At 37.1% G+C, this 20,908-nt stretch overlaps 1 protein-coding gene across 1 annotated transcript in view; it reads right to left on the bottom strand.

Moving 5' to 3' along the window:
* Nucleotides 1-20,513, bottom strand: part of LOC128028764 (GRB2-associated-binding protein 2) — an 82,004-nt gene extending 61,491 nt beyond the window's left edge. The window contains exon 1 of the mRNA XM_052616085.1: nucleotides 20,185-20,513. Coding sequence (XP_052472045.1) covers nucleotides 20,185-20,256 — 72 coding nt within the window. The 5' untranslated portion in view covers nucleotides 20,257-20,513. The remainder of the gene's footprint in view (nucleotides 1-20,184) is intronic.
* Nucleotides 20,514-20,908: the final 395 nt, after the last annotated feature.

The following is a 20,908-nucleotide window of genomic DNA, read 5'->3' as shown; positions in this document are numbered from 1 at the left end:
TAACTCATACATCACTGCTGGTCTCAGATTAGTAAAGCCTTTTATGTACTTTGCAGGATTTTAAAATGAACAGTTAACAAAGGTATTATTATTTTTATTTTATTTTAAGGCAAGAAGCCCCATGAATAGGGTAAAACTTTAATCAGTAGATATCACCGGTTTTTTGCATTTCACGTTTTCTGAAATGTTGTCTAAATATGCAAATTAACCATCATCTATTTAAATATTTGCTCATTTTCATTCATTTCCAGAACAGAAATCTGAACAAATACACATAATCAATTACATTAAATCAATTATTTTATTTTGTACCATTTGTTTTGTATTTGTATGTCATTTGCAGTGCTCTATGGGATGATCCAACCATCATCATAAACTGAGCCAGCTATGTGGAATACACTCTAAAATATTTCTTAGTCATCTAGTTAAAACAAGCTAAATCTATTTCAGATCTGTGTAAAGGAAACGTCGAAGGAAAGGGGAAAATCCAAATTGTTTTGAAGGAGTCACCTTCTAAAATTAGATGCAAAAAAAACCCTTTTGTTTATTCCCTGGCAAAAGGCCTTTGTCTTTTCTGAGACGATAACTCGCGCAAACTTTTATAAAGACGCTTAACAATACAGTAGAAAAAACAAACAAACAAGACAAACTTTGGTCATCTACAGAGGAACTCAGTAAAGCTCGCTCAGGAGATGGGAAACTAATCATGGCAGATCAAAAGTGTACTGAGGGTAATAAAACAATCATTTTTCTTTATTAAATATAAGTTGGGTTAAAAAGAGTTCCTGTAGCTCAAGTGGTAAAGCATTGCGTTAGCAAGCGCAATGTTGGGGGTTCGAATCCCAGGTAACACATGTTAGGGGAAAATTGTTAGCCTGAATGCAATGTAAGTCACTTTGGATAAAAGTGTCTGCTAAAATTAAATTAAATTTAAATTTAAATATGGGTTCATCTGTAACAAGGTGTGTGCTAACAACAACGTGTTTTGTGAGGTAAACAATTGTGCTTGCTACTAATAGATTAATCCATCTGTATTAATATTTAGTAAAAACAAAATATGAATATGTATTACTGAAGGGCTCCCTGCAATTGTTCATCAAAGTAATAGAAAAATTGCAATTCAGTTTTCCTAAAAGCATGCAGACCTAATTATGATTCTTTTTATGAACACATTTTTTTACTTTTGTAAAATTAACAAAGTCCCTTATACGGAATACAATCATCAACATCATTTAATATTTTAAGTGGAAATAATTAACCTGAAGTGCCTCACCTGTATTACCTGTTCCAAACACACACACACACACACACACACTAACAGCTGAGCAAACACATGACTGTTGAGCTGCATCGCTCATCTAGACTCTACTTTTCTAAAGGTCAGGCCTCAGTAGCACACGGGGCGGTTGGGGTCTTTGTTTTAAAGCAGACAGTGGCAGTTTGGCCAGGCAAACTTTATGTAGGTCACACTCAAATACTGCATCTCCTTCTGTCTCATTGACATCTTTGTATACTCTGTTGTGAATCAGTTATGGACCTGAATTACTTTAAATGATGAAGTCCACTCATAATTCCATAGAATGTTCATCTGACATGCTGCTGTCCAGAAAGCGAATCTCTGTGCCCACAGAGGCAACGGTTAATCGATAACAGGGTCAAATGACAAACACATATTCCAGGAATGAGAGACAGAAAAAGAAAGAAAGATGTGTTAAAGAATATTCTATACAGATCGGGAAGACAAAGAAGAATGCATGAATTTGTTTGGGGTTCGAATTGTTTCATATCTCCAAATAAATGGATTGGAATGGGCTTTTAGTTTCTTTTAGTACTTTCTCAAACTAAAAAAGTAAAATAACACAATACTAGGCTAGAACAAACAAATATCTCTTTCACAAGTCTTCCATGCAAATGACACAAATAGCAGCACAAGACTGCAAGAGTTTCACCATCATCATTACCACATCAACCAAGCTGTGAAGAACCAGATCAAAAATAGGTTCGCTCTCGTCTGGATGCTTACTTCTAGGGAAAGAGGGAGTTAAAAAAAAAAGTTTCGACAGAAAAGCAAAAGGTTCTTGTGTCAGTAAGACAAACACTGTACTCCCACGTAGTATTTCTTGAAGAAAGAGGAAGCATGCACTTTATGTCTGTCTACATTATGCAAAGCTGTTAAAAGCATTTTTCAAATATCAGCCAGAGCTGCTCGAGGCCAGTGATAATGTATCCCTCAGAAGTGTGAACAGCACAGTTAAGTGTGAATTAACAGATTGTATTGATGCATTGTATAATGTCACACTGGACACCCACAAACAGTAAGCTTACGAGTTATTATTGCTTTTTTGCAAAAACGTATTTTAGAATACTGTTTAGTTTGAAATATTTTCCAAGCAAGATAAAGGAATAATATTATCTCTGCATTAGCAAGACCTCTATGCACCTCAACTGAGTTTGATATTAGCATGTTACTAAGTTAACAATGCGACACTCTTATAAAACAAAGAACATGAATATTAAGTATAAACTATAATTTAATAACACTAAGTGATTCTTTTCAAATTTAAAAGGTATTACATTTTATTTATAATCAGCATTTCGCTTGCCATGCCCACCATCTTGGGATTTCGATCTTACATTAAAGTGCCCCTAATATCGGTTATGAAAGGTTCATATTTTGGTTTTGGGAGTCCCCAACAACAGGTTTAGATGCTTGTAAGGTCAAAAAGCACTTTCATTGTCTTATAATATGTATTTATTTTTACCTTGGTCAACAGCTCTCAAACGATTCGCTCAACGATTCATTTTTCCAAACCCCTCCTGTGTGTGATGCTAATCTGCAGTGATTGGTCCGCATCATGCCTGTAATGTCTGATAAAGCAGCGTTTGTGAGAGCAGTGCTGCTTTGTGTACTGCATTACCGAGAAAACAGCTTTTTTACCGCTCCAAAAGCAGCACCTAGCAGCAAAAAAATTATTTATTTGCATTTTCGTTCAGACCAACGCGAAAAGACCAACAAGGGGGAGGGCAATATGCTAATGTTTCATGTTGATGTCAACACGAAACGGTTTAGGATTAGTTAAAAAAAAAAAATGACTTGTGTTAATTATTCAGTCTCGACTCTTTCTTTTGAGAGACAATAACATTATACATGATGCACTTTCAGATTTTAAACTTTGCAGGATGTTTTCATTCACTTTGTTACACACTGCATGAGAGGTAATTTTCAAAAATCCGTAATAGGGAGACTTTAAATTACTTTGCAGTCTTACATTCTAATTTCTTTCCATTGCGTAGTTTTTAATTTTTTTCTCATCATTTTTCCTGGCCTTTGTGTTTACTTATTTATTTATTTTGGCAGAAGAGGAACAAGCATTGATTTGTGGTTAAAATCTGTTGTACTGGACTTCCCCCTTCTCACTTGTTTTAATTGACGTGTCTGATAGATGTTTTGCATGCACATCACAGAAATTTACTCTACACACACACACACAGCTGTAGTTCCTGCATGCTAAGCAGGTGTCTCTGTGTTTACATAAGTGACATCAGTTATGACACTGGAACGTTGTTCAAATAAACCCGACGATGTCTTGGCGTATGACTGTACGGCCTAAAGATGGCTCATCATTTAGATATTTTCAGCATGCATATGTGGTTTCACACCGTTTTTCAATGTTTTTAGGTCCTCCAATGTAAACAGCACACCAAAATAATTTCTTTCCTTACTTTAAACATGGTTTGTACTATGCACTTATAATGCCTGAATTTAGATTTTAAAAAGTTACCTTCTGGAACACCTGGAAAATCGGCTTTATTTAGTTGAAAAATGCTTAGAAGTCATGATGCACAGAAGTTCTGGCAACCAAAAATATTCAACCAAGAATGGATTTTTGGTTTTATCTGAAATAGTATTGGAGGGTTGAAAACAATGACCGAAATGGTAATGTTTATTTAGTATTTTGGTTACTTGGTTCCGTGTTTTTATTTTATTTTATTTGTTTCACACAACATGAATAAGCTACAAGAGGTTAAACAAGTCAGCTGAGTGGACACTAGAATTTGGACAACAATAGTGATTTTTCAGTTTAAATTGTTCTTAGCTTTGATGAACCGTTCATCTCTTCCTTCTTATTCAAGGAAATACTACTAGTTACAGTAACTTGTTGCTAAAGAACAAGATAAACAAATGAAAATCAGAAGGTGTTAAAGGAAAGAGTACAACTTGCTGAAATGTATCATGTATCAAGTAATCACACAATCAGTGTTTCAACTGAGGAAAGACATCAATATAACAGCTTGTAAACAATAAGGCATGCAGTACCTATACCAAAGTGCTTTTAGTTTAAAAGTAAGTTTATTTTTTTTAATTGAAATGTCTTTCCAAACCCAAAGAAAGAGAGAAAGAAAGAAACAGGGTCAGAACAGGCATCCCTGGCCCACATATTAGGGCTGTTCGATATGGACAAAATTTGGGATTTTCAGGGATTTTTTTTTTCTTTTTGCCATGCACTGGTCACAGAGCTCATTGTAGCGGTGCCTCAGGTGTTGAAATAGATTTGTTATACATTATACAGGTTCAAACGTACTCCGTTTGCAGTGCATATACAGTATGTCTTCGCGTTTCAGAAGCATCAGCGAGAGTGCATTAATGTAACATGAAAGCACGTTAAAATAATGCGCGAGCGTGAATCTCTCCGCTCGCATGCAGATTTCCTTTGCTTTGGCACAAAACCAGACACGCTAGCTCAAATACACACTGCTCTCACCCGGAAAGGGTGCGCGCACTTAAAACGTGCCTCTTTTTACTCAAACTGTTTCCTGTGCACTCACAACTCTCTATGCTCATGCGCTAGATTTTAGATATTTTCCGCCTGCAGTGTGAACGCTCTGATCCATTAACATGGGCTCGAAAAAATGCACATCACAGAAAGAGTTTGTGAACCTGGAGAGTGAGGCATATGCCCAGTAATGTTCTGTTCTTGGGCTCCATTTAGGCGTGCTTCATTCTGACTGGTTCGGATGTTCGGGGCCACGGAAAATCGTGCTATTAACCAATTTAGAAATCGTACACGCTCAAATCGTGATTTTATTACGATTTCGATTAATCGCACAGCCCTACCACATATGCGGAACAGGTTTATAAAAAAGGTCTAAAACTGTTCATGATTTAATTTGATCCATTAGTTCACACAGTTCACTTACTGGATGAGGTGGATATTTATCTACAATCTATTGTAGGAAACAAAACTTGCAAATGTCTTGCAAATGTTTGTCACAATGGAGCAGCTCTTTATTGCATGTGCAGCTTGTGAATGACACTGCACTGCAGGAACAGACCAGTTATATCCATTTATATATATATATATATATAAAAATATATATATATATATATATCAAAATATGGGTACACTTTTGCTGGGAGTCCCTTGTGTTCCACTTCTGATAAAAGGGCTAAGTGGCTCCTGAAGGCAATGCTTGAGTAAAATTGAGACCCACTGCAATTCACATGAAAACCCTCAAGTTCCCCAATAGTCAAAATATAGATGTTTAACATTCAGCAGCTGTTACATTTCATGCACAGATAAAACCCACTAACCACACACACTCACTAGTACGCTCAAGAATTAAGCAAGGCAGCTTATAAGTGTTCCTGTAGCTCAACTGGTAGAGCATTGCATTAGCAAGCTAGCAAGCGCAAGGTTGGGGGTTCGATTCCCCGGGAACACATGATAGGTAAAAATTTATAGCCTGAATGCACTGTAAGTCGCTTTGGATAAAAGCGTCTGCTAAATGCATAAATTTAATTTAAATTTAATTTATAAGGATATCAACAACATATAGGAAATGCAAATACCATCATGTAGTTCAGAACTTTAACGTTGGTTGAAGGTTGGCATACTGTACCAAACAAATACAGTTGAACTTCCATCTATCATATTTGATGTGCTCTATGTATGTGCACTGATCAATGTTTATAATTGAATAAAAGATTAAATGCAATCTGACTTTATGAACTTTTTGAAGCAACAGTTTTGGTGGACTGGACTTTGGGTATCACTGTATTATTATTATAAAAAAATTGTGGGTGCAGGGTGAACATTGAACAATCCCTTTAAATGGCATCTATTATCTATTAACTATTATTTTTTAAGGATTTTATCTTTACTTTAATGTGTAACATAACTGTTTGCATATGTAAACAGTCTGCGAAGTTACAAAGCACCAAGATTATGCCAAAGGAAGTTAATCTCTCCAACAGAAAACACTTGCCTCAAACGCCTCGTTTGCAGTCCAGCCATTATATTTTTGACTAAGCTACGTCATGATGTTACACATTTGCATTGCCCTCAGTGAACAGTTTGCTAAGTGATTTCATTGTGTTGAGGAGACACAGTTGTTTTTCTTCTGCGAGGGCAAAAAGAATTTCATAGTCTTCTAATAACAACACCATTACATAGATATAATAGTGTTTACAGTAAGCCTCAGGACCTAAAACACTATTATGGAACTGGGTGTTATATTTCTGACACAATAAGCAGCTAACCAACCACAACAGACTGGGCCTGCTGACCAATCAGTGTCGACATTTCAGAAACTCAAGCTTTAAAGAAACAGCCAATAAAACAGAGCGTTTCAGGCAGAGGGTGAATAAGGTGCTGCAACAGTGTACAGTATATATGTTTTGAACTTTAAATCTTTTAACCATGTAAATGTATTCAACCAGGCACCCAAAATGTGCATATGTGCAAAACTAAATATGCATAGTGTGGGCTCTTTAAGATTTGTCTCCTTTGGAATAAACGGGTCTGAACTTGAGCTCAAAAAAGTAGCATTCGCCCAAACAAAACTCATCCATCAGACTACAAGCTGGTGAAGCGTGATTCACTGCGTCAGAAAATATTTTTGTCCAGTGTAGGCACCCTTTACATCACTCCAAATAATGCTTTGCATTACACATGGTAATGTGAACCCTGCTGGAAAAAAAAAAACAGCTTAAACTAGACTCGGCTGGTTTTATTATTCTTAGATGGTCTCCCAGACTGGCCAAGCTGGTCTTTTTTTGGTCAGTCTAACCAGATCATGAAGTGTCCCAAAATCCTCTAAAACTAGCAAAACCTGAACAGAATGGGAGACCAGCTAAAACCACAAAACGAACTTAGTGTATGATATGTATGATAAACAGATATTTGCTGTCTTGGACTGAGGACAGTTGATTTTTTTTTTTTTTTTTAACACACTGTAACACACTCCAGCACACGGCGGTCCTGTGGCTGAGCTGTTGCTCCTAGACATTTCCATTTCACAATAACAGAACTTGCGGTTGACCACGGAAGGTCTCGCAGTGCAGAAATTTGACAAACTGATTTGTTGGAAAGGTGGCATTCTATGAGAGCAGCACGTTGGGTGTCACAGAGCTTCGGTTAACCACGTTCTAGCCTGAATGCTTGCCTAAGGAGGTTCCAGTAGCTGCAAGCTTGATTTCACGCACCTGTCCGAAATGGAAGCAGAAATAGTCAAAAACATTAACTGAAAGCAGGATGTTTACATAATGTCACGAATTACTGGGGAATGCACCATGTACAATTATGCACAAACATATCAGCTTCGGTGAATTTGGTTTGTTGTTCTTTACTTTCATGCACTGGAATAAAATTATTCCGGCTCTTCCGTTCTACTGCATCGTGACTTTTGGGGATCCTGGGCAAACCAAATGAAGAATGATTGCATTTACTTACTGGAAGATCATTTCATACCACTTGAAAAGACGGAAGGACGGACGTGCAGATGGAAAAAGCGAAAGAGAAACGGAGCAAAAGACTGACAGAGGTCCAATTAAGCTGATTAGTCTTATTCTGCTTGATGAGCCGAGCTGGAACTGCAAACTTCTGCATTCATCTGGCCAACAGTCTCCTCGACAAGGTGCAGAGCGCCAGCAAACCTATCAAACATTGAGCCCTGATGAGCAAAAGGCACATGCCTCACCTCTGAATGAAGCCATTGGGTGCTGATAGCTAGATCCAATCAAACGCATTTAATCGACACCCACTTGTATCCGTGTTTAAACTCTAAAGCCGGGGTTGATTTCCTGCCCTGATCCATTCATAAAGCCATGCATGAGAACGCTGAGTGACAGCGAAGCATTCGGGCTCATCAGAACTCTTTGTATCACTTCCTCCGCTCTCTGCCATCTGTGCTGTTTTTGTGTTTGAAAGCTGAACTAGAGTCAGCAGGGTTCATTTCAGTTGGGTTTGACTCAAAGCACGACAGCGTTATAATAGGGACAAGACGAGCGTACAACACAAGTCCTCTGAAGTCTCCCTCGCTAATCAGGTTGACTTCATCATAGGCAGATTGTATCGCACGTTAATGTACCCTGATGATGAAGTAAAAAAAAAAAAAAAAAAAGAGAAAGTGGGCCACATCCTCCATCACATAAACAAGCCAGGCTGACCTGTAAACGCTGGCTTAAACCGCATGTTGTGCAATAGATGTTGCAACTCTGATTTGCACTGAAAGTTGAAGAAAAATGCTTATAATATGCAAAACTCACGGATGACATAATCACGGTAATGTTCCATTCACATGGCTCTTGTTACACACTAATAATTTAGATTTTTGAATGAAGCCTGTAAATAACCAGCCAGAATACCCTAGCAACTATCTAGCAATGCCCTAGCAACTATCCAGAGTACTTTAAAATCATGGAAAATGTAAAAATCTATTTATTTATTTTTAGGTTTGGGTTAGTATGTGGGATTGTTTTGAGAAATGTTACGTTGTGTTTTATTTTAATAATACTTTTATTCAGCAGGGAAGCATTACATTGATTAAAAGTGACTGTAAAGACATTTCAAATGTTACAAGAGTTCTATATCAAATTTCTGTTCATCATGGAACGCTGAGAATAATGTATCAGTTTCCACAAAAAAAAAAAAAAAAAAAAAAAATTAAGCAGCACAGCTGTTTGAAACAATAATAACAGAATCATTTCTGAAGGATCATGTGACACCGACGACTGGAGAAAAATCAGCTTTGCATCACAGGAATTAAATTACATTTGAAAATATGTTTAAAATAGAAAACCGATATTTTAAATAGCAATATTACTGTTATTTTAAACAAGTAAATATAGCCTCGATGAGCATATGAAACTTTTTTTGAGAAAACTATGAGAAATGTGAGAAGAAAAATAAATATCTTATCAACCGCAAACTTTTGAACAGGAACGCCTATTTAAAAAAAAATTACTTCCTTTTTTCTTTTTCCACCTGGCCTTCGAATTTTTGAATTTAAAATTCAGAAAGCTGACAAACAACAGCATGTCTGTGGTATAAGGAAGTAAAATAGTATAAATAGAACATAAGTTATAAATATTAGTCAGTTTTTACTTCTTGTTTTCAGATTTTACCTGTTCTTCCCATTTTCATAAATATCACTGTTTAGAGCTACATTTTGTGGCTCTAAACAGTGAGCTTCATGTACTGCATGTTCAGTGCGAGCAGAATACATTATGCAGTGGTTTAACAGGATCAACCGTTTAAAGAACTTCACACCTCATTCAGACTTGATTCTTGTTGCAGATATACACGTTGCAAATTCAGGTTGCACACAGATAAGAAGAGTGATTAAGCAGTCCATCAAGAGTGTGTGAACTGATCCACACAGGGAGCAATGCAACAGGCCGCTTCTACATTTCAATGCAGGGTGATAATGATTTAACAGAATCGGTGGAGAGTTTCACACAGTGCTTTGTTTTTTCAGTCACACATTTAAAATGTCATTAGAAGCCCAGGTTCTTAAGAACTGTTTGGGTATTTCTGCCTGTTGCACCTCCACCGGTGGCCCGTTTTTTAATACATTAATGCTGTTATGAAAAAAAACTTTCAAATGCAAGTCCTCCCTAGTGCTAGCAAGCTTTCTGAAGCTTTCATCACACTGAAGTAATTTGCATTGAGAGGTAATAGTTCACACAGGCCTGTGAAAAGTAGCTTCAGGAAGACAGGGCTTTGTCCTGAAACCATGTCTGAAAGAGAAACATGAAGCAAAGCCAGAGCAGTCCCTCTCCCATCATCTTAATGCATGCCATGTGACCCCGGTCATCTGTCCCACACGTCATCCTCAATATAATGACATCACCTGTACGGGTGCCCTCAACTGTCAGAACAGACGGATGTTTAAATGATCTGATCCCATAATAACTGATCGCCATCTCTGAGCGTAATCGACTAATAGAGAGCCAGAAAGCAAAGCCCTCGAGCACTGGAGTGTTAGGACACAGGGAACACTGGGAATTTGTGTCCATTTGTATGAACTCATTTTTCTGGGAAGTGATGGGGAGATTATCAGGGTCATTTCAGAAATCAATCAATACCAATATGGGATCATCATTTTGCATCCCAAAAGCTTTTTATTCTAAGAAAGGGCTGGACAATAAACTGCAGATTAAATAACATAATTATTGATATTGTAAGGCTTTATGTAAAAAATAATAAAATAAACTAATTAAAACAAAATAAGGGTATGGTGAATTATAAAAATGCATGACTACACAATAATGAGGCGTTTTCCAAAGCATCTTAATCATACATAATAAGACACATACAGTAAGCAAATATCCAACTAAAATGTATGAAGGTCATAATGAAATAAATGAGAAATAATGTTAGAATAATTTACCCAACAATATCTGCAAAACAATTCAAATACTTTGTCACATCCATAATTCCATTTGTTTTCACATTCATGGGACATACATGTGTTTTTTTTATTTTTTATTTTTTTATAAAAACAATTCTAGCTGTAGGATAATAACAGTACATCTTACTGGTCTACATAAGTAGTCAGCGCTTTGCAAATTTGCAAGAATACAGACACATGCCTTAGACTTCAATTAATGTCATCCAGTTTTAAATTAGCTTCTAAAACAGGCAACATAAGAGACCTTATTTTGACACACACACATGTCTGGTCAGCTATCCTTGTGGGGACTCTCCATAGGCGTAATGGTTTTTATACTGTACCGACCGTATTTTCTATCGCCCTAAACCTAACCCTCACAGGAAACTTTCTGCATTTTTAGATTTTCAAGAAACTTCATTCTGTGTAATTTATCAGCTTGTTTACCCGTGGGGACCTCAATTTAGGTCCCCACCGTGACACGAGTCCCCATGAGTCTGTGTGTATTCAGGTTTAAGTCCCCACCAGAATAGAAAAACAAGCACAAACACACACACACACACACACACACACATACACAATCAATCAGTATATATATACTTATACATGAATGTACAGTATATATGTATGTACAGAACTACTATTATGTAATCCTTCTGTAAATTCCTGGCCAGTATATATATATATACACACACACACACACATACATATACATACATACACACACACACATATATATATGGGCAGGATCAAAACAAATATTAACACCTTGAAAATAAAAACTAATACAAGGCAATCAAACTTTTTTGAGTCATGAGATCATTATCAGTGGATTTTGATTTCCTATTATGATTAGATTCATTTTAGATTAGCTTGATTTCCTTTGATTTAGCGCTCTAAAAAAACACCAGACTTGAAAAAAACCCAAACACGTCCCACTCATTTCCCCTCCTCGTGAAACCTCAGGCTGAACATTTCCTGTAGGTGCCATCCAGAGGAAGTCTGGAACATGCTACTGCTGCTGCTGAGCTTTCGGCTTACAACACAAACAGGTAGCTCCGCAGGACACGCTGAAGGCCAGGCTATTTACTATATAAAGATCCTCCATCTTGACTCTAATTTCCTGGCTAAAGAAAGGTCAGAAAAAGTGTGTCAAATAAAAGGCTCAAATAAAGGAAGCCATAACCCATCGTGGATAAATTATGTCATTTATATCTCATACTGAGCAGGAAACAATCATTACACTGGCGTTTTCTGTTTTCGCCTGTTTGGCGCATACCAGATGAACAATGATATTGCAGTAAGTAGATATGGATGAGGTAACAAGTAGTGATATAAGTTACACAGCAGAGTTTAATAACCCAGGTTCAACACAATTTAAAGGGATACTCCACCCCAAAATGGAAATTGTGTCATTAATCTCTCATAAAGTTGATTAACCCCCTAAATGATTTTGACGCTCTCCTCGTATTGTTCATGTTTTGTGGCTATACAATACAATGAATAAAAAAATAAATGAAAAAAAAAAAGAACTATGGTTATGGAAGCGAATGGGAATTTCTGTAGGATGTGCAATGTGAAGCTTTATATCTTACAGTAATTCTAACTCTTTAAATCAGCTTTTGTTATTTTTACTGTGTTATTTTCTCATGGTTAAATTTTTTTAACATTGGCTATAACTTTAACAGTCATATTGTGTTTCAGTCATTGGGCCCTGGTCTTCTTTAATCTTATCGCATTGGACTAAAACTGATCATTGAGGACTACAATCAATCAGTTTCAAAAGGAAATACAAATCCTGTGCTAACTAAAAGAAAACAAGTTGTTAAAACGATCAAATCCAAGTTAGTATAACGAAAGACTTACACTTAGAATGTTTAAAAGGCTAGTCATTTGTGACCCTGGACCACAAAACCAGTCGCTGGGGTATATTTTTAGCAATAGCCAAAAAAAAACACTGTGTGGGTCAAAATTACACATTTTTCTTTTATGCCAGAAATCACTAGGATATTAAGTGAAGATCATGTTCCATGAAGATATTTTGTAAATTTCCTACTGTAAATGTATCAAAACTTAATTCTGGATTGGTAATATGCATTTGGACAACTTTTAATGTTATTTTCTCAGCACCCTCAGATTCCAGGTTTTCAAATAGTTGGCCAAATATTGTCAGATCCTAACAAACCATACATCAATGGGAAGATTATTTATTCAGATTTAATCTCAATTTAGAAAAATTGTGAAAAAAAAAAATTAGAAAAACATTTGACAGTGAACAGCACAAAGGTTACACAGAAAAGTTATTTTCACACTAAATTCACGTTAACACTGATATTGTTTATGCCTTGTGGCTATACTACCGAAACAGGGAGTAAAATAATATTCCAGCATGCTCATTTTACAAAATTCTGCAGCTTATAATTTGAAATATTTCATATAACTTTACACAGAAAATGCTAATACGTATTATGTCCCCCTCATAATAATCATGTTCACACTAATATTTTTGTCTTGTGGCAATACAATGTTTACAGACTGGTCCCATTCATTTCCATTGTAAGTGTTTCACTGCAATCTAGACTTCATTACATTTATTTATTTAAAGAAAAATGATATTTTTTTTTTTTTTTTTTTTTTTTTTTTCTGGTGATCAATATTATGCCTCAAGTGCTGTCGATTAAGCTGAGTTGTACCAAACCCGAGGTGATTGGTTTCCTCAAATCTCAGGAATCACCATTAGTCGTGGCTATTGCTGAACTCTCAGGAATTCAATAGTAATCTACACAGACTCATTAACTCAACCTGAATGGACACATTTAGCTGAGCATCTAACAGCGCTCAAAGGACATCCAGCTGTCTGCAATTTCAGAATTGAGAGCAAATCCAATGTGTGTCAGATGATGTGAAACAAGGAGGATATCTGTTTGAGCATTGGTTTGCCAGTCAAAGCAGGAACTGGGAGGTGTTCAGCGCTAAACTCGGAGGGCAAGGACGTCCCAGCGCCCCTCTGCAAAACAACAGCATGGTCGGCAGCTGTCTGTCTGTGCGCCTGCATCCAGCACGTGAAGTACACTTTCCAGATGACAACACAGTGTAGGGAGGACATGTTGGAGTAGGGAGAGAACACTCTGCAGTCACCTTCCCCTGATATGATCATGCAGGAATGTAGTGGATTATGCAAACAGACATGTTTTGGAGGTGATGTCAGATCAGGTGGGTGGTACCAACCACTGCTCTAGCTGCCTGAACGCTTATGTTACACAAGCACATATAAGGTTGAGATATTCTCACCTCTTTCTGCTCAGGCACTTTTAATGCCTACAAATGATCAACAGATTCAAATGAGAGGCGACACAGAAGAAGCCAATGGCAGTTGTAGGAAAAGGAAATGAGAAGCTGTAGTGGGAAATGCCTGAATTGTCCATTTCCAACCTTCGGTTTTTATTGCAGTACACAGCCTTTGGCACAGCTTCACAGGTTTGACATACAATTAGGACAATCTTATTGACAGAATTAAATATACATGGGTGAAAGCACCCAAATATAAACCCTAAAGTTCATATTAGCATTTTTATTTTTTTTATTTCCATATAGTTTTTTTTTTTTTTTTATAGTATTTTATAATAATTTTTATTTATTTTATTTGTATTGATAAAATGTTTTAATTATTAAAATACAAAATATAAATTTCCTTCAATAAGAAAAATATGGAATCACAGTATTTTTGGTATATTACAAGGCTGTGGCTATTTGCACTACATGTAAGTGCAAATAGCAATAGATGCTATTTACATTAAGTGCAAATGGCTATAGATTCTATTTACACTATGTTAAAATAGCAGGATTTTCTGTTATTTATACTATGTATTGCAAATAGTGGCAATAATCTGCAACTCAGTACTGTAGTATGCAATAATAACTTTAGTGTAAATTTTAATTCAAATTTTGAATGGATAACACCTTACTGGGACAATAAAGCTCTCCCTACACCTACCCGATATTTTATTTTCAACTTTTAGTTGAACCTTAGTTTTTAATTGAAAATAAATGCCTTCTGGTGTGATCTGAAATTTGAAAAGGGAGAAAAACGTTCACCAAACGGCGGATTCGAACACTGACTACGTTTACATGCAGCCAATAACCCGTTCAAAACCGGGATATTAGCAATAACCTGGTCGCGCACGGCCATGTAAACACCGGCAAAAACCCGGATATGCTCATATCCCAGTTTTTAAAAACTGGGATATTATACCTGGGGTACCCCTTTTCTAACCCAAATATTTGGTCTTGTAAAGGCGTTTCTGCATATCCCCATCAAAATGTGTGTTCTGCGCATGTTCTATTCGCAAGGAATCTTGGTCTTTTGAGTCTTTGGATACAGGAAGAAGAATCGGAAATGACGCATATTGCGTCTTACGTCCAGACGCTAACCGTGCGTCGCCATTTACATCGGGATATTGGCGACTGATTACACATTCCATGTATACAGGAGTAACTCTCTCCGCTCACGCATGTAAACGGGTTATCCCGAATGTTTCAGAAACCCAAATAGTGACCTTAACCCGACCATAACCCGAATTTTAACAGCTTGTAAACGTAGTCAGTGATTGATCGCGTCAAAATGAGTATGACACGTTTTACCCAAGTGGGAACCTTCCGGTCTCTGTCGTGAAACCAACACAGAAGTGACTAAAAACGCAATTCATCGACTGAGCGCTAGAGGCTAGCTCCAAAAGGGAGTCCTCCCAAGTTAAAATACCAAACTTTTCAGCGAAAAAATTAAAATAATAATACTTTTGACAGCCTAGTACAAAAAGTGGTTTTGGTCTATAAAGCTAATTTTGCCCTTCATGACAGCTGTGAGGGGGTTACATTTTTTTCTAACTCATCCGTTTAAATTATATTTAAGTCTTAAAGTTCTGCATAATTAAGGGCGTGGCCACTTGAGGGACAGGTGGATCGCTGCTGCTGTCACTACCATCGGGCTAGGTGGGCGTTGCTTCAGCAACCAGCTCCCGCCTCTTTGCTTATTTACAATTATGTGCAGTGACGTGCTGCAAAGATGGCGATGGCTGGCCCTGCCCACTTTAGGTCTCAAAAATGCTCTTCAGAAACCTACGATGACGTCACGGACACCATGTCCATATACAGTCTGGTTTTACCATCTATGCCACTAGAACTGACAACTGTCATCTGTCTTTTGTAATGTTGACAAGCCGGATCACAAGTTGGTGGGCGGACTTAGTGTAATTAGCCTCTGCCAACAAGGTGGGCTATTTGCACTTGGTTAAAATAGACATTCTGATATTATAATATTTCATTAAAAACAATGACTACATCCTGACACATTGCAGTAATACAGAACATGTGCTTAATTGTCTTGAAAATAATTTCACAGTTCAAACAGGCTAAATTGTCCTAAAATGTGTTATTTTTTTTCTTATGTGTTTTTCTTGTTCTATTTTTCCAAAATAATTATTTTCTATTATTTTCAGTTTTGTGGTTAAGTATGACCCGGAAACGCTGTCATGAGATTCACTGTACGGTTTTTGTTGTTTTTTCCCCATGATAATCTGTTTTCATCTGCATAACCATCATGAACTAGGAGGCTATTCAGAACCATAAAATACACGATGTTCCATCTGATAAAACAAGTGGGGGCCTGAGACTGATATCGCTGCAGATGCATGTGCATTTCCTTGTTTGCTTTCATGCCCTCTCTAATGCATCAGATATATAAATGGAGATGTCTTTATCTCAGTCATACTTTTATTGCAAATACATACTTGTCATAAAGAATGACATAATTAAATGAAGAAAAACAGGAAAATATCATAAAAAATTAAGGCAAATTAAGGCAAACATAGACTACTCTCCTATTAAGGCCATACAAATCATCAGCAAACTTACTACGTCAGTTTTCAACTGTTACTACTAGGCTATAACTGCCCAAAGTGTTTGGCATGACTATTTGCATACTATTTACATGAGAGGATTGACGTTAAGGAGATACCTTCTAAAGCGTGTATTTACCTGTTCTACTTTAAGGACACTTTCTTTTCTTTTTTTTTTACTCTGAAACAGTAATAAAATGAAATAAACAAGTTTGCAGAATGAAAAAAAGTCAAAGAACACTTTATTCGAATAGAATAAGAAAGTACTAATCCATCCATAATAAATCCACTACAGTCTCTACTGAGAATGAATGCATTAGTCACATTGTTAGTATTTGCCTTGGCATTCACTCTCAAACTTCAAAGGAACCCAAAACGCTTATAGGTCAACGACAAACTAAATGTGAGTTGAACACTTCACTAATCCAAAAACATGTGAAAAGACCAATCAATCCTTAACCAGCCCAAACTGTCCGGTTCTTTTCTTCCCAAAAACACCTTACAAGAGGAATGCTGAAATCCACAGCTGCTTAAAATATCTCTCTAAATTAGGATGTCAGTAATGTCAGATGACAGAAGTTCAGGGCCATTAATGGCTGTCATTGTCCAGTGTCAGCCTGTTTAATTGGAAGGAATTTTTTAGATGGGACCATTAGTCCCTTTGGCACAGGCTGTCCTGTCCAGCTGATTTGATAATGCCTGCTGAATGTCCATACTTGGCCTTTCTGGCCTTTTGTTTGGATGCATGACCTCCAGATCACAATGTACAGCTTGTGGTCTAAAGGAATAGTTTGGCCAAAAGTGAAAATTCTGTCATTATTTAATATTTACTAACTGTCATGCTGTACCAAACTAGTTCGCTGTTAATTTTCCACTGAATACAAATAATATATATTTTTTCAATTGATATGGTAGTCTTGATATGCAAACAACAGCTCCCAAAAAAAAAAAAAAAAAAAGCAATTAAGCACCACTAAACATTCTATATACTGTAGCAACACACAGGTTTAAAATGATACAAGTGTGAAAAAATAATGGCAGCATTTTCATTTTTTCAACCCAGGCTCATTGCAAATATTTGCTTGTGGTGAACATTTGTGCAAAATTATATTATGCAAAATGACATAACACCTACAAGTTTAATTTAAAACAGATTAATGTTAACCTGACAACATTTTTAATGCTGGTTGTTGTTACTATCATGGCAGTTCAGAAATAAACCGTCTGGTGAGTAGCGCTAAAAGACACTATATGCTGAATGATACGCTCTATCACGTTTAAAAATAAAATGTACCACCTGCAGTTAATTGATGGTTTAACAAAAGCAAACATCAGTTGAAAACACATTTACTTAAGCAACCATGTCATTTTGAGTTCTTTTATCATGTCTTGTGTTTCTCTCTGTGTTGCAAGTGCAACGCCATACCAGGTGCGCCACTGAGCAAGCTTACTATGTTAGAAAAGCAATACACGTGTAGCTGGTTATGTGATGCAAATGTCAAAACGCATTAGTTTACAAATCATGCACTAAGTGTTTTTAGATCATAACAGTTGTTGGTGTTTTACTTCCTCTAGTGTTAATTTCATTTAAATACTGCGGTGAAATGCATGGATACAACAGGAACGTTTTTTGAAGTTTCACAAAAATGTAGCCGCCGTGCTTTACCAATGAGCCTATTTTGCATTTCTGAGCGAACTAGTCCTTTAACTCAGTTTTTTTGATTCAAGAAGTATCGACCTTCACTTATAAGGTAAACATGTGTCTGCTTTTCCTCTTCCCAGCCCCAGCCTGCCACTTATTTTGACACTAGCAGTTCCTGTGCTGTTCCACATAAGACTGGGCTGCTTTATGTTGAAGACAATGAGGAAATGACCTAGCATGTGTGCATCTGAGGACATACAGATACGGGCTCTCCCGATGAAACCGAGGAAGGAGAAGGAGAGAGCAGGAGAGTGAGATGACATCATGGCAAAATCAAATAGGAGGATGGAGAAGTCCTGTAATGCAACTGTATAGATAAACATGAGACAGCTGTATTTATGAGATCTAGAACCGAAGGCATTCCCAGCTTTTGTGCAGGATGCATTATGTGCTTTGAGGAAACAAGAAAGCAACAGTCTCCAATGTTCAGCCACCAAAGAAGGATGTGAGGCCTCCACATGTCCAACAGTCGTCTCCAGTTTACAGTAATGCAGCAACTGGCTACAACCAAGCTAATATCAGATGAAAGAGGGACGGTAAACAGCTTGTGCACTTTTAATAGGAACAGTTGCATAGATAGCTGTCCAAAACCGAATTAGGAGACATACGGTGTCTCTGTTGTGTCCCCATTGTGCACAGCTTCTATAGTTCAGCTAAATCCAGATTATAATAGTCATAATCTTATTATAAAGCAGGTATTATTGATGGTCATCCCAAATAATAAATGCAGTGTTGTGTCCTCTTATGGTAGTGCATGAACTAGTCAAAGGTTTTTCTGTTTTACATGAGATGAAGTGCAAAACAGACAGCACCTGCTAAGGCTAGGACAACAATAAAGATCAAGATAAATATATTCAGGCCGATTAATGAAATGAACTTAAGAAATATTGTGCACTTGCTTGATTTCAGCAATGTTGTGCCTCACTGTCATCATCATTGAAAGTAAGTTTTTGTTTACGTTCAGCTTGCTGGATCTAATTCGCTCTAGAGTGTTTTTGGACTATACTGACACCTACTGGTCAGGATGAATGAAGTTTTGTCTCTTTAGCAATTGCTTTGATTACAAAGACACCCCGGTTTCATGCCATACTTCATTTTAGTACTGACTGAAAACGGTATACAGAATAAACATTCGGTCAAACGCATGACATGACGGGTCATGTGATTTCAACACATATAAGCCTTGTTTGTTTGTTTTTAGAAGACTGGTCAACTTCTCAGAAATACTGTTAATTGTTTAATATTAAATATGTTAAATGTACTATTAGCAACAATATACGAACTGCACCTTGACTTTGTGCAATGTTTAAATCAGCATTATATATGCAGCCCTGCAGACACTGACATAATGATCTACATTAAAAACAATATCAGTTAGATGCACCTCATTTTATTTTAGTCTACATCTCAGTTGCTATCACTAGGTTTATGCACAGGCTCATCTTTATGTACACTATTTATAAAAAATATAGCAGCAATCAGACACCCTGCTCTCTAAATATCATATTATCTGCTAAACCAGCAGTCTAAGTTGTATTATTGGCCTTATCTGGTTTCCCAGCCCGGTCAGGCTGGTCTGTTTGCTGGTTTTAGAGGGGTTTTGGACACCTGCTATCTGGGTAAACACATGCAAGCATTGCCAACTATGACAAGCAAAGCATCTTAGCCAGGTTCAAGTTGTTTATTATTATTTATTTATTTATTCCCAACAAAACTGTCATTGAAACCACAGCGAAGCACATCTTGTTGACTTATAAACTAATATCCACCTGCATTTTCTTTTTTTTCTTTTTAGAAGGATGAATAGATTCCTATCAGATAGTTGGTTAATAAAGTTATGCACAGCTTTCTTCGTCACTGTTGCTGTATTTAAAGCACAATATTCTAACACACAGAAGAGCATGAAACACTTACATATCTCCGCAGCTTCTTCTCGGGTGGCGACTTTCTCAACCATCCCTGACAGATGATTTCCCCTCCGCTCATTTTACAAAAGGAAACACACAAGCACACCAGTAATATCACTCTCAAGTCCTCAGATGATGCGGGTCCATCTATGTGGGTCCGCGTGTGGATGTAAACTGCAGCGCTGTGATGATGGGACGCGTCCTCGGAGCTCAGCGGGACTCAGTGTAAACACTACACGCGTGAGAGACGCGACTCGAGATGAGGGGGAAAAAACTCGAGTTGTACGCAGCAGTAGGAAGTACTGTTGGTTGTCTGCTGTTTGTTTTCCCACTCACTCGCACACACCACGCCCACTGAAATGAAGGGACGGGACTCTCTCACGATAGGGATGAACGAAGACAATGAACCACAAGCGTGGAGTTCACTGCGCCGACACCGACTCACACATAGACTATAGTTAGTTTATCGTGCACTTATTTTAAGTCTTAATTTAATTTACATTAATATTTACTTAAGGGATAGTTTAATGCATCATGTTATAAAACAAGCCCAAGCAGAGAGCACTTTAGTGTTACTTAGTGTTACCGAGCGTATTATTAGTTTGAGAAACACGCCACCTAGTGGACGAATTTTTGTAATGCAACATCAGCTATACGCACTTAAGTTGTTGCGCTCTTATTGGGACCCAATGATTGGGTTAAAAAGGGTATTTATTGTTAATTTATTTAAC

This window comes from Carassius gibelio, chromosome A15 (genome assembly GCF_023724105.1).
Source record: "Carassius gibelio isolate Cgi1373 ecotype wild population from Czech Republic chromosome A15, carGib1.2-hapl.c, whole genome shotgun sequence".
NCBI classification, from domain to species: domain Eukaryota; kingdom Metazoa; phylum Chordata; class Actinopteri; order Cypriniformes; family Cyprinidae; genus Carassius; species Carassius gibelio.
Note: the sequence above shows the minus strand (reverse complement) of the source record. Positions and strands in the feature narration are given on the sequence as shown.